This window comes from Abramis brama, assembly GCF_963993115.1.
Source record: "Abramis brama genome assembly, chromosome: 3".
NCBI classification, from domain to species: Eukaryota; Metazoa; Chordata; class Actinopteri; order Cypriniformes; family Leuciscidae; genus Abramis; species Abramis brama.
In genome coordinates this window covers 14,859,741-14,872,845 of record NC_139965.1, presented here as the reverse complement: position 1 = coordinate 14,872,845, position 13,105 = coordinate 14,859,741, and the positions used below count along the sequence as shown (strand labels likewise).

Sequence of the window (13,105 nt, the reverse complement as noted above, 5' to 3'; positions counted from 1 at the left end):
TCATAAATGGAAAAAAAGACATCCTGGTGAACTCAGTTTTTCTTGATGAAAGAGTGTGTTCTGTCGCGGTTGGGTGTGCTGAACTGGAAGAAACTTTGAGCGCTGTCTGGTCCCAATGAGAAAAACCTGTCACCTTCTGGTCTCAGGAATGAAGGACTACGGGGAGAGTGTTGTTTGACCAACCCTGATGACAATAATTGCAAAGACATTTTGTATACTATGCTTTAAAACAGTCGATCACATTTGAACAATTCAACTCTCAGTGGCACAAAGAACGCTTTACCTGATTTGAATGCAATAGAAATAGACTGATAGAGTGTCAGAGTAGACAATTGCTATTATACTTGTTTCTACCCGTTGCTTTTTCCCTCTAACCTGTAGTGAAAGTGTGGGGTGTGGGATCTTTCTCTCCTATTCCCAGAGTGTGCAAACGAAGCGAGTCGAGAAGTCCCTGCAGCTTCTGATATTGCCTGTTCCGTTCATTCAGTCGCTCCAAAACCTCATTGTACTTCTGCTTGTATTCCTCCAGACCCTGGAGAATGGAAAAAGTTGGAAATGGACATTTATGGCTGTTAAGTATGGAAGCTTGTTTCCGCCACAGAATAAAATTATCTTAATTTTAAAAGATAATTGCGACTCTTTTTTTTTCTCTTTTTAAATTGTGAGTTTACATCTCGTTTACATTTATATCTCGCAAATCTGACTTAATATCACACAATTCTGACTTTATAACACGTAATTGCGACTTTATATCTCGCAATTCTGACATCTTTTCTTATCTTGAGATAAACTCGCAATTGCAAGTTATAAAGTCCAATTCTAAGGAAAAAAATACTATTCCTCAGAATTGCAAGACTTTATAACACGCAATTGCGACTTTATATCATGCAATTCTGACTTCACATCTCCCAATTTCGTGTTATAAAGTCAGAATTGTGAGATATAAACATGCGAGAGTGTAAGATAAAAAGTCGTAATTACCTTTTTTATTTTTTACAAACAAGCTTCAATAGTTAAGAGATGTTTGAATGAAATACAAAAAAGCATCCCTCTCGTGCTTTTACATACACTAATGAGACAAAACATTATGAAGCAAATATCGTGTTTCTGCATTTGGTTGCGTTGTGAACATTTGCAGCACATGTTATCAAACTGAAGATGATGTTTTCTCAATTTGCTGGCGTTTTTTCTATTTGCAGCGCATTGAGCTCTCTCAACCACTGTATCTAAAGGCACTTGCTTCAATATCTGAAATCCCAAAGCAAGGGGAAATTGATGAGTTGTGATATTGATGTAGTGATATTGTAAAATGCTATTAAAATATTTTAATGTCATTTAAAATGTAATTTATCATGTGTCATGGTAGAGCTGAATTTTCAGCATCATTACTCCAGTCTTCGGTGTCACATGATCCTTTAGAGGTCATTCTAATATGATGATATGGTGCTTAAGAAACAATTATTATTATCAATGATGAAAACAGTTGTGCTGCTTAATATTTTTGAGGAAGTTGATGATTTTCAGTATATTTTTTCATAACAATGTATTACTTTTGGTCAATTTAATGCATTCATTTAATGAAATTAGTTGCACTTTTTTTTGAAAAAACAAGAAATATGGTTAACATGTTTGGTCTTCTCATCATTTCATAGTTTGGGTGACATTTCTATTATTCGGAATTGTGGAAAGTTGAACCTGTTATTTTTTTCACTGGTACTGTATATAAACAGTGAGCATCAGCATTGGTTTGATGGCATGATCATGTTTGAGACCTTTTTCAGTGATGCGATCTCTCCTCTTAATGCATTTAACTCGAGCTCTCTGCTCTGGTTCTGCTGGATCATAAACTTCTCCATCTGAAGCACTTGACCCCCAGCCCTGGACAAATTGTACTCCATCAGCAACCTCTCCTGGTTTACCTGAAAATGACCACAAACAATAGTAAAAAAAGCCTCTTCTCTGTTTCTGTATGTGGGATTGCAACCATGCAGACATCAAACCTGGTAGGTCCAAAAGTTTAGTGCTTTATGACTGATCTCCAAAACCGTTTCAGGCTGCAGTCCGACCAAAACCATAGCCTTGTATTGCTCTGATGGTGCCAGCTCTGTTCTCAGCACGTCCAGTTTTCCCGAAAGCACGGTGGAGCAAGCGGGACAAACTGAAGGTGTGCGACTGAACTCTTCCGAACCGTGTTGATCACAGAACACATGAGAGCAGGCCGTGACCCACGCGAACCCACTCAGCTTTACCCGGCATTGATGCGAATTACACTGCAAGGTGTATTTAGATGCAGACATGGCGGCTCTTGTGGAAGAAAACAGACAAAAGCGGTTAAATGTAGCCTAATGGTTGTATATGTATAACGTTAAGTTTTTTATGATTAAGCAGACGAACAATGATTCTGCGTGCGCGTTACATATCAGATAACAACAAAGAGCGGGAAAAGTATTTCCCTCTCACATATCTGTTCGGATACTAAACCGCTAAATCAAACTAATGCTGTTATAAATATATATCGCTCTTCGCAAATAAGTAGCTTTATAAGCTCATGATAGTTACCGAGAATTTGCAACTGTGTTGTTCATTGTTTACTGTCAGTCACAGGTAGATCGCCGCGCGACCGCAATTGGCCTCATCTGATTGGTTGCTGCTGACTGAGCAAACGTGAGACCCAGGGGAGAAAAAGTTTTTGAAAAAATTATATTTTATTAATGTGTTACGCCATGTCCACTGTAGTGGACACCAAGACTAAAATAAAAACAAAAGGACATACAATGGCATGTAGGCTATAGGCAAAAACAGTATTTTTTTTAATTCACCAATTTTTAGGTTTCAGGATTTTTTTAACCAAACTTTGTAAAGATGATTCTCAACTATGTTATGAAAGATATAACGGAATTAATTGATATACCATTTTACTTTGCAATATGTTGGTAAAATGGCCATAAATGGGTAGTCCCATTCAATACAATAGGCTATAATTTGTATATTAATGTGTTCTTCGGGCACAATGTAATGAAAACAGAAGGGTAATAATGGTTGTAATAATTGGCAAAATTTTCATAATATCTAATATTTCATAGGAATATTGATATATAATTTCTTTCCCTAATTTTCTTGTTGTGTCTCCCAAAATGCCTAATGAACATGATGTAAGTCCTGGTGTCTCTACAGTGTATGAAATCAATGCCATGTTTTGTGTCATATTTTGAGAAACCCCATAACGTTTTCATGAGATGTCGATTTATGACAAACAATTTGAAAATTAGTCCGATTTAAATGATAATTAAAAAATATTATCATATTTTGATCTCTAAATAAATGTCCGTCTTTTTTAAAGACCATGGAGAAGTTGTTGTCAAGGTGAAACCTCCAAACATTTGATATATCTGAAAAGCCCTGAATGTGCTCTTTACAGGACATCCAGACTGTGACATGTATGGTATCAGAGAAATTCATTAAAATCTAATGTCCACTACAGTGGACAAAAGTCTATTCCTGAGTCCCAGGGGGATATGCACTTTTTTCCCCCTCAGGAGGACAAACAGATACTCTAAAACAGTCATAAATAATGTTTACGTAATCACCAGAATTGACATTCATTGGTCAAGTATGATGCACTTACCAAAAAATGTGGTGGTTTGCTCTAAAAGAAACGGATACACGATACGGGACTGTGTTTTTTACATACAATATGTGATGTACATACAGAATGAACAAAATATAATACTAACAAGTGGGATTAGTTTAGGGGAAGAATAGGGGAAACTAACTATGATTTAGTTAGTAGCCTATGATTTAAAAGATTTGTATTTGATCTCTTGCTCACCAAGGCACCCAGAACAGTATGAATTACAACCAGAACAGTTTGTAATATTTAGTGTTTTTGATTGTCAGTGTTGAAAACAGTTTTGCTGCTTAATATTTCTGACAGATACAGCATTTCTCCATGCTGTTAAGTGCATCAACTGAGCATGAAAGCGAAGAGTAAAAGCAGTGTTAGCTTCAAATTCAAATTAAAAAGACAAGCTAAAACAACAGTAGATAAATAGGAATATGTATTAATAAACCATTGAGAAAATCAACCTATTTGAAAATTATTGTTAGCTAATGCTAACTGGCTAGCTAACTATAGCTGGTGCTAACTTGGTCATTAAAAGTCATTTTTTTAATTCAACCACCTAAATTACATTTGAAGGAAAAACAAAAGGATGTGATGTTCAGAACATGGTAACAGCAATTATGATGGGGCGTTTTACCCCACAGAGTAGATTTGGGAAAAAAAATATATAATTATATTTTCCCTAAATAACATGTTCTCCCTAACTACAGGCCTTAGCCACTATTCTCATATCATAACTGTGATGTTCTGCAAAACAATAAGATTTCAAACACCTTTTTTCTTACTGTTAAAAATTAAATCACATAACGTTTTATTTTATATTTGAAAAATGTGTTGATTTGTGTGTGCCAACTTTGTACCTCCTCTGAACAGGACTGAATAAATGTTGATGTCACTCAGTGTTTTGGCTGATTTAAATAACCTAAATGATTAAATGAGGAGCTACATTTTCTCTTTTTTATTTGTTTAAACAACAATCAACAACAAACATATTCACACATCAACACAGCATACAGACATTGTGCTTTTACATTGTGTGTGTATCCTATATAAAGAAAAAAAAGAGAAAGAATAACATCAGTAAATCATAAGCAAAACCTGACACCAGCATCAGGTCCTCCACTTACAGTTATAATTGGTTTTGAAGATAATTTATGAAAGGACGCCACATGACAGTGAACATAGACCTGGAGGAAGGACATTTTCTTAAATTTTGTTGCAAAAAAAAAAGAAGCCCAGATTGTTCCAAATCAGCCTAATTTTTTGTCCATCCAACCAAGAACATTTTCCCTACACAATTCAGCCAAATTGACAGTATATTCATTTAAATCTACAGTATAGGCCTATGATAAGATTATTGTTATTTTTTTATATTTTTTTTAAATAAGGTTAATTTTATGCCAAATGCGCTCACATATAAGAGAACCTGCTTTATATGGTTATTGGACAGCTTAGCCTTATGTGAGATACGGTGCAGGTCGGGTGCTTGTTTTTGATACATCTAATTAAAAATGGCTTTTCACTTCATCCCTCCTCCACGTGGTGTATGGGAACAGAGGCGGGGGTGAAAGGGGGGCATTGTGCGGAGCGGCAATGGATCCTGGGGGTGAGGAGAGAGAAAGAGATGCCCACTCAACTGTGTCCAGGTCGCCATTGTTGGAAATTCCCTTCCCATTCAATGCATTTTAAATAGAGCTCCGAATATTCGGACGCACCGACAAAGTGAGCGAGCCGCAGGGGGTCTTTACTGCAGTAGCGCGTGCAGTTATAGTCCATAAGCCGCTTGACGTATAGGCTGCCTCATCCCATCACCTTCCTCATCATCTCCCTCAAGTCATTACTATTCATTATTATTTAACATAACTTTCTCATCTGGCATTTTTCCCCCATCAACCTACAGTAGCATAATCTTCCTATAGGCTAGTAGCCTACTTTCTAATTAAGCTATTTTATATGTTCTTTCTAGATAACCTGATTAGGCCTACAGTAAAAAAAACAATAATAATAACAACAAAAAAAAAACTTTACCTTCTTGTAAATCAGAAAAATTGCAAATGTCGCCTATTTAAATGTCCCATAAATCGTAGACAAAAGGTGTCTCATTCTATAGGCGCGCTAAATGAAGTGCAGTCATTAAGTTGTTTTAAAACGGACAGACGATGTCAGAATCTTGAAGGGTATGAACTTGTTTTGTTGTTGCTGCATAAATTAGGCTACAAGTGTATGTAGATATAAAACGTAAGGAAATTTCATCTTGACGCATATTGCTAAAACTCGGTTGTCTAAATTAGGCTTCTAGAGCTGCTGCTGCTTTTAGCATTAAGAGAAACGCAAAAGAGGTAGAAAGAAAGAAAAAGAGACGGTGTTCCGCACCATTGAAATGCAAATGTCAGAACAAGGGGAGATTGTATTTTTGTGTGAGTGTGTGTGTGTCTTTGGAGAGGAGGGGAGGGGGGTCCGCAGAGTGGACAAGTTTGAGAAAGAGGGGACTTGTTGAGGAAAAACAGCCACACACGCACTCGCCAGTTCACACAGCAACAGCGGACGGCGTCACGGTCCGCTTCAGCAGTCCACGCGAATTTTAAGGGTTTTTTTCTTCTTTTTACTTACTTTTTAACAGATGTCGGTGCTGTCTTAACGCGTCCTGCCAGGTGGATTATTGGCGAACAAGGGGGTTCGTAATTTATTTATTCACAACATAACTTGCAAAGTTGTTTGATGCCCGTAACTCTCACCGTCTGCTCGTGAATCATGTCACGCCGGAAACAGAAACGGCCCCAACAGCTTGTTAACTCAGACCCCGGGGGCACGCGCTTGATACTGCAAGGTGAGGAAATCATTCATTTGTTAATTATTTGTTACCCTAGACTAATAAATAATTATGCTTTAAGGTTTAAAAAACGATAGGTTAATAAAAAGGTTTTTTGCAGTTTACATAGAGCACCTGTTACCCAAATAATATTTTATATCTATTTTTTTCTTTATTGCTTAAATTGGGCACTTTTATCACCTGAAGTGTTATGATAGGCTACAGGTTAAAATGCACTAGAGCGTTTGGCCCTCTACTCAGTGAGCCATTGTTTGAGAGCTGCAACACATAGCTCACATTTCTACCATGACTGAACTTTTCAAAACTAAGTAGTTTACTGACATTTCCCGCTAAAAATATCTGCCAAATGTGTTGTATGAAAGAAGGCTCTTATAGACATAGCCAGAGGGTTGGTCTAAAGGTGTTCAGCCGTATGGCCGGTCATTATGTTGACATGAATCACTCAGGAGGGGCCATAACTGCGTTAGCTTTTCAGTAATGTCAATCCACCAAGAGACTTGCAGCATAGTCAGTTTGATTGCTGGGGGTCTTTCATGCATTTAGAGGAGTCTCCTATTCAGTGTGAATAAGGTGCAGGCAAGGGGGAGGGGACGAAGGGGGTGTTTGGGTAAAGATTAATCTCTTCTCATTCTATTCTGTTCTATTCTGTCCTCTTCTCCCTTATTCTCTCTCTCATGTTTCCATGTGCTCCTCTTTTCTGCTTCAACTGTGCCCCCCCCCCCTTCCCACTCCCTTGCCTCTATTCACTTTGTACCTCTGCTCAGTTGGGGGTTCCACTGTTAGAATACAGAGAGTAGAAAGAATGCACTGTTGCATGCATGCATGCATGGAAGGAAAAAAGTTAGCTCAGGAATCTTAAAGATACAGCACTTTTGTGATTTGATTTCAATAGCTTTTGGCAAGAACAGGTAGTATGTTGTGAGGGAATTTCTCAGGGTTTTAACATTTTTGGGCATTTCAGTAGATTTGATTCCACAGGTCTGTGTACAGTCATTTAGTATATCCGTGTGCCACAGAGAGTGAAAATAGTTTGTCTGTCAGTCAACCCACTATTTTCCCAACCCCCTCCTTCTAGTTCTTTTTCTCCGCTCAAGATTCTAAAAGAATTTGACCTTAGAGCTCATGAGGTTAGGTCATCTAGCCAATCAGAGCACATGGACAGTGCCCAAAACCCTTTCTATACCCTAACCTCTGACCCTGTGTAGGGTCAGGGGGGAAGGGTGAATAGAGAGATGAAAGATGTAGTTGATGGACAGAGGGTTGGGTTAAGAGGGGTTGTGGGTTGTTGTGGTGATATCTATTGTCCTTTAAAAAAGCGTTGCAATAGCTGCAAGGTGGCTAGTGAGTTGTGGCAATAGTGAGGACAGAAGATGTGAGTGTGGTTTATGAAGGATCATTAAGAATGCGGAATGACGAGTGGAGTGGTATTCAGCGTTTTGTGAAAGAAAACTGTTGACAAAGGAGTTGGCCTATATTATTATGAAGGCTTTCTCATAACTTACTGTTATAGAACTCAGTTGTAATGATTATAAAAGCTAAATTATAAAATAAAGCAACAATGCTATAGCAATATAATGTTTTTAAATAATTGTAATTGTCTGAGGATGTATAAACCTATTCCTTATTTTCTCTATTTTCCAGATGACCAGCTTCCAGTGAAATCTCCATCCACCTCTCTTGCCTCTGAAGCTACCTCATCATCTTCCTCTTCCTCACCTACATCCCTTCAGGACTGTCAGCCTCCTTTGGCCCCAAGACCGTCCCCAGGTGGCATTCATGCTCCCTCGCTCCCCAACGAGAGCTCATCTCCTCCACACTGGCCAAATCACATTGCCTCATATTCCACATCACTGCCTAATGCACACTCATCTCTCTCTCCGGACTTCCCACACCCTTCTCTGTCCTCCCAGACCCACTCTCCTCCTCCTGGCCAGCAGAAATCCATTCATATTTTGTCTCATCAGCCACTATCCACTGTGACGTCCCCACCAATGGGTATTTCTGCAACCACCACTACCTCCTCTTCCTCTTCTTTATCCTCTTCATCATCGCTGGGTGCCCCACCACATCAAGGAAGCCCTAGTCCCATCCACCAAACTCCTTCGTCGCCTTCAGAGCAACTCCAGGTGCCTCCGACCCTCGCTGTACTATTGGAGGAGCTTAGGGTCCTGCAGCAAAGACAGATTCACCAAATGCAGATTACAGAAGAGATCTGCAGACAGGTGCTGCGTCTAGGTGGTATGGTCAGTGCCCAAGATGCACCTCAGGGATCTGTAGAGAATCAACAGAGAGATGCAGGCTCTAGCTCCCCACCTAATACTGTCTCTGGTATCTCTTTAATTCCCCAAGCTCCTACATCCAAGCCCAACCTATCTCACACTAATGGAACCAGAGCTCCTTATTCCACAACTTCATCTTCAACATCTTCCTCATCCTTATTCACCTCTTCAGCCTCTATGCACCCTCTCTCTCTAACGCTTGGACTTCCTCCTCGTTACCTCAATGAAAAGTCTCCCAACACCTCAACCAGTCATGGAAACGGTGTGAATTTCCCAACTCCACCCTTGCCCACGGTCAGCCTCTCCCAGGACCACCTATCTCTCAGTTCCACTGTTAGTACGTCAAATGGATCTTCAAGCTCCTCTTCAAGCCGCCAACAGCACGTCTGCCGTTTCTGTGGGAAGGTTCTGAGCAGTGACTCTTCCCTACAGATCCATCTGAGATCCCACACCGGTGAGCGCCCGTACCAGTGTCCAGTCTGCCTCAGTCGCTTCACTACCCGCGGCAACCTCAAAGCCCACTTCCTTCGCCACCGTGAACAAAATCCCGAGCTGTCACTCTCGCTCTTGCCACCTGCTTTGTCAGAGCAAAGCCAATCAGGATCTGGCTCAGGGACATCACAGAGGCGCAGAAAACGTCGAGCTGAGGATGAGGAGCCTTTTGGAGTTAAGGGTAGTATAGGTGTGCCAGACAGTTTAGCCTTGGGTTTCCTCTCTGGGTCATCTCATCCATCTCCCTCCTCCCTACCATTGCCACCCAGTGTTGATCTGGCCCTGCTTTCCACCGCCCACTCGTTGCTACAGCTAAACCGGGCCTCGGCTGCAGCTGCAGCCTCCGTTTCCACTAGTGTGCAGTCGTCATCTTCATCCATCACCTCCTCTGCCATGAACAGTCAATTTAAAGGTGCGAAGCAGCAGAGGTTTGATGAGAATACACCACCACACACCACCATTCATCCTGGTTCTCCATATTCCCAGCTGGCACATCTTCCGAAGATACTCTTCCCATCAGGTCCATCTGCCCACCATCCTAGCCTTGCCCTTCTTCGCCCTCCTCACCTTTCCTCCCCTCACCTCCCACTTACTTTCCCTTTCTCCTCTTACCCCAAACCTCAAAACTCCTCTTCTCCATCCTCCTCTCCATCATCATCCTCTGTCACCTCGGACACCTCCAAGCTGCAGAGATTGGCGCAGAAGTTAGAGAAGCAGCCTCTTCCAAAAAGCACCAATGATGGCCAGGTGAACTGCAATACTCAGGCTAATGACATATCCACAACTAATGCTATCTCAGCTTACAGGAGGGAGATGATGGCAGCCTTAGGGCTGAACCCCAACAGTGAGCCAACTAGCCAAGAGCTACATGGGTCAACTGCCTCCTCTTTAGTCCCTAATCAGTGTGGGGTGTGCCTCCGTGTCCTCAGCTGCCCAAGGGCATTGCGTCTCCACCAGGCCACTCACTTGGGCGAACGTCCATTCCCCTGCAAACTCTGTGGCCGCTCCTTCTCCACAAAGGGAAGTCTAAGGGCTCATCTAGCCACTCACAGAGCACGTCCGGCCAATGCACGTGGCCAGAACTCTTGCCCACTCTGTCAGCGCAAGTTTACCAATGCCGTGGTACTGCAGCATCACATTCGCATGCATCTGGGAGGCCAATTACCTCCAGAAGGTAACGGGGACCTGCAGTCAGAGGAAGATTCTGGTCAAATGGTTTCCTTACCCACAACCCTTCAGTCTCTTCCTCTCAATATGAGCATGTCTTCCTCTGCCAGCTTACTGGAGTCTAGTGCTAGCCTAAGAGATGCTACATTAGGTGATGCAGACCAGATCATGGAGTCAGATCAAGATCCCTATGACAACACACCTGAGACTAGTCCAACCCTCACCCTGGAAAAGCAGGACCTCTCCAGAGAAAACAGCCCACCTGACAATTCCATTGCCTCAGATGAGAAACATTATGGCACAGTACATCACAGCAAGTCTCAAGTTGTCAATGGCTCTGCAGAAGAGGATGAAGACACACCTTTATCCCTCTGTACCAGGACCAACTCCCAAGACACCTTGTTTGATAAAAAAAGGCACAATGGGGCTTCACTTCACACAGTGATCAGTGGACCAAAACCTAGTTTAAGCTCTGAAGCTCTCGATCTGTCACCTACCCTAACTCCACCCTCGAGCCCAGGGTTGTCCACTGAGTTAAAATCAGACCAAAGCAGCGGGCAGACAACACTTCATGTGAATGGAATAGACCATGTTCTTGAGCCCAATGATGGTGACTCTCAGCCAGCCACAGAGAATGCTTCTTTGCACTCTAAAATGCCTGACAAAGCCGTAGAGCAGAAACTAAAAGCTGAGGATGCACAAGAATCCAAAATAGACAAGTCTGCAGAAGAGGATCAAAGGAAAGATAGAGAAAAGACTGAAATTACATCACCAGAGACTCCCGTGGTCCATCCACTACCGCAGCGTTCTGAGAAACCTTACAGCTGCGCAGAGTGTGGAAAAGAGTATGCTAGCCGCAGTGGATTGAAGGTACAGTAATACAGTAAACAATTAATGTGTACAGTATTTTTGTTAGATGACATTTTATCCATTAAATATTTATGAATTTCCTGTGATATTGTTTGTGTGCGAAACAAGACTTTTAATTATTGTGTTTCAACAGGGGCATATGAAAATCCACAGCGGGAGTATGAATCAGTTGGCCAGTACTGCATCCTCACAGTCCTCTGAGGGAAAAGTTGTGGAGCGTACAGAGGAGTCGACCCATCGAAAACTGAGAGGAGAGGATGCTAAAAACTTGTCAGAGGAGAGTGCAGATAAACTGTCTTTGCCTGAGCATCTGGTGTCTATTACTGACAGAGACGACAGAACTGAAGACACTGCTTGAAAGAATGTGATTAGTTAGGTTTTAGCACTATTCTTGTTTACTGATTTCTATGACAACTTTTTTTTTCTTTCAATTTTGTGGTTAGGGGTAGTTTTTAATTGTTTGGTATTGTAGAATGGTAGTGAATCAGTCCATATGTAATAGTAGTGCCTTTTCATGAAGACAATTAAATCATATTGATAAAGACTTTCGACTTCAAATATCAGGATGCACTGAAATTGGATCTTGAAAAAAGTATTTGTGTGTAACAAATGGCAAGCAAACTAATTATGTGTCTAAGTGCAATTTCAGAAATCAATTTGGAATTCCAGGATATACATAAAAAAAAACACAAATTAAAAAAAAAAACTTGAGGAAAAAAGGGACATGAGATGAGAGAGGATGTGGGATCATACCAAAACTGATCATCTGATGTGCAGCTGAATGTAAATATCCTTTTTGTTTTATGTACCCTGTTTGTATTTTCTTTCATGCTGCTGTACTTTGTAGGTGTTTCTCTAAATAGCTGCACTATATCTGAGACTGCTGAAACTCTTCTTGACAAGGGAGGTTTATAATAACAATGATGGAATGGAAATGCTGAGAGAGTCAGATTTACTTTCTGCCCAATCAATGCCTGTTCTTCATCCTACTTTATTTAGGGTTTTTTTTTTTTAAATGAAAAACAGCTAATCAGATCAGTTTTCACAATGCTGTAGATGAGCAAAAGTGGCTCAAAATTGCTAAAGATTAATGCATTATTTTCTGTTATCTTGAATGTTGAAACTTTGTTGGCCCCGTTGAACACTATCCAGCTTTGTTTTGTAAATTTCTTGGATGTAATGTGGTCCTAACTTGTCAAAGAGAGAAATAAAGTCAGAATGAATGTTTCACGATTTGTTTTTACTTAAAAAAAAAAAATCTATATGTTATTTTTACGATCACTCATAAAGCTATTTTTTTGTTTGAGGCATCTTTTTGTTTTTGTTCCATAAGGTTCTATGTTCCTGAGCAATTATTTTCATCCCCCCCCCCCTTAAAAAAAAAAAAAGTCTGCTTCCTTTAATATGTTTAGTTCCTCAGTTCGGTGGTGTGCATGTTGATGGCTGTATGTGTTTGTGTGTGTGTTTGTTCACACACACGGATACTTGTGTAATGTGATTGAGTGTGCAGCTGTACAGACTTCACTCCCTCCCCTCAAACACCCTCTCGCTCTCTGTGTCATGCTCTCTTTCATATGCTCGCTCTTTCATTTTCTCTTTCATTCTTTGCCTCTTTCACTCTCTTTCTATCCCCCCCCCCTCCCTGTGTAATGCGGCTGACACACAGGAAGCTCTAATCCTCGCACAATGTCCCCCCTCATCCCCCCTGAGCGTCTCTGCGCGGGATGAAGGGGAGGTGGAGCCCGACCCGGCCAGCTGTCCCTAAAATGGCTCCTAATCCTGCCTCTGCCAGGCCCTCGAAACCATGACAACCTGTAACCAAGGAGAGAAATTTTGAGGTTGAGA

The 13,105-nt window shown here is 41.0% G+C and overlaps 2 protein-coding genes across 2 annotated transcripts; one reads left to right on the top strand and one right to left on the bottom strand.

The window, feature by feature from the left end:
• Positions 1 to 228: 228 nt before the first annotated feature.
• On the bottom strand, positions 229 to 2,654 carry ccnb1ip1 (cyclin B1 interacting protein 1). The gene is made up of 4 exons (XM_084107905.1): positions 2,560 to 2,654; positions 2,001 to 2,304; positions 1,773 to 1,919; positions 229 to 532 (listed from the first exon to the last, which is right to left on the bottom strand). The coding sequence occupies exons 1-4, from the start codon at positions 2,583 to 2,585 to the stop codon at positions 371 to 373; spliced, it is 639 nt and encodes a 212-aa protein (XP_083964031.1). The 5' UTR covers positions 2,586 to 2,654; the 3' UTR covers positions 229 to 370.
• A 3,585-nt stretch (positions 2,655 to 6,239) lies between these two features.
• On the top strand, positions 6,240 to 11,936 carry LOC311078858 (uncharacterized protein). The gene is made up of 3 exons (XM_084107903.1): positions 6,240 to 6,449; positions 8,094 to 11,260; positions 11,394 to 11,936. The coding sequence occupies exons 1-3, from the start codon at positions 6,374 to 6,376 to the stop codon at positions 11,616 to 11,618; spliced, it is 3,468 nt and encodes a 1,155-aa protein (XP_083964029.1). The 5' UTR covers positions 6,240 to 6,373; the 3' UTR covers positions 11,619 to 11,936.
• Positions 11,937 to 13,105: the final 1,169 nt, after the last annotated feature.

Bases quoted from the DNA above. Each gene is read 5' to 3' on its own strand.
- ccnb1ip1 (XM_084107905.1), bottom strand. From the start codon at position 2,585: ATGAACAACACAGTTGCAAATTCTCG. The intron at 2,305-2,559 runs GTAACTATCATG...TTCTTCCACAAG, and splicing joins AACACAGTTGCAAATTCTCG to AGCCGCCATGTCTGCATCTA. The intron at 533-1,772 runs GTCTCAAACATG...TCCATTCTCCAG, and splicing joins AGATCGCATCACTGAAAAAG to GGTCTGGAGGAATACAAGCA.
- LOC311078858 (XM_084107903.1), top strand. From the start codon at position 6,374: ATGTCACGCCGGAAACAGAAACGGCCCCAACAGCTTGTTAACTCAGAC. The intron at 6,450-8,093 runs GTGAGGAAATCA...TCTATTTTCCAG, and splicing joins CACGCGCTTGATACTGCAAG to ATGACCAGCTTCCAGTGAAA. The intron at 11,261-11,393 runs GTACAGTAATAC...GTGTTTCAACAG, and splicing joins CTAGCCGCAGTGGATTGAAG to GGGCATATGAAAATCCACAG.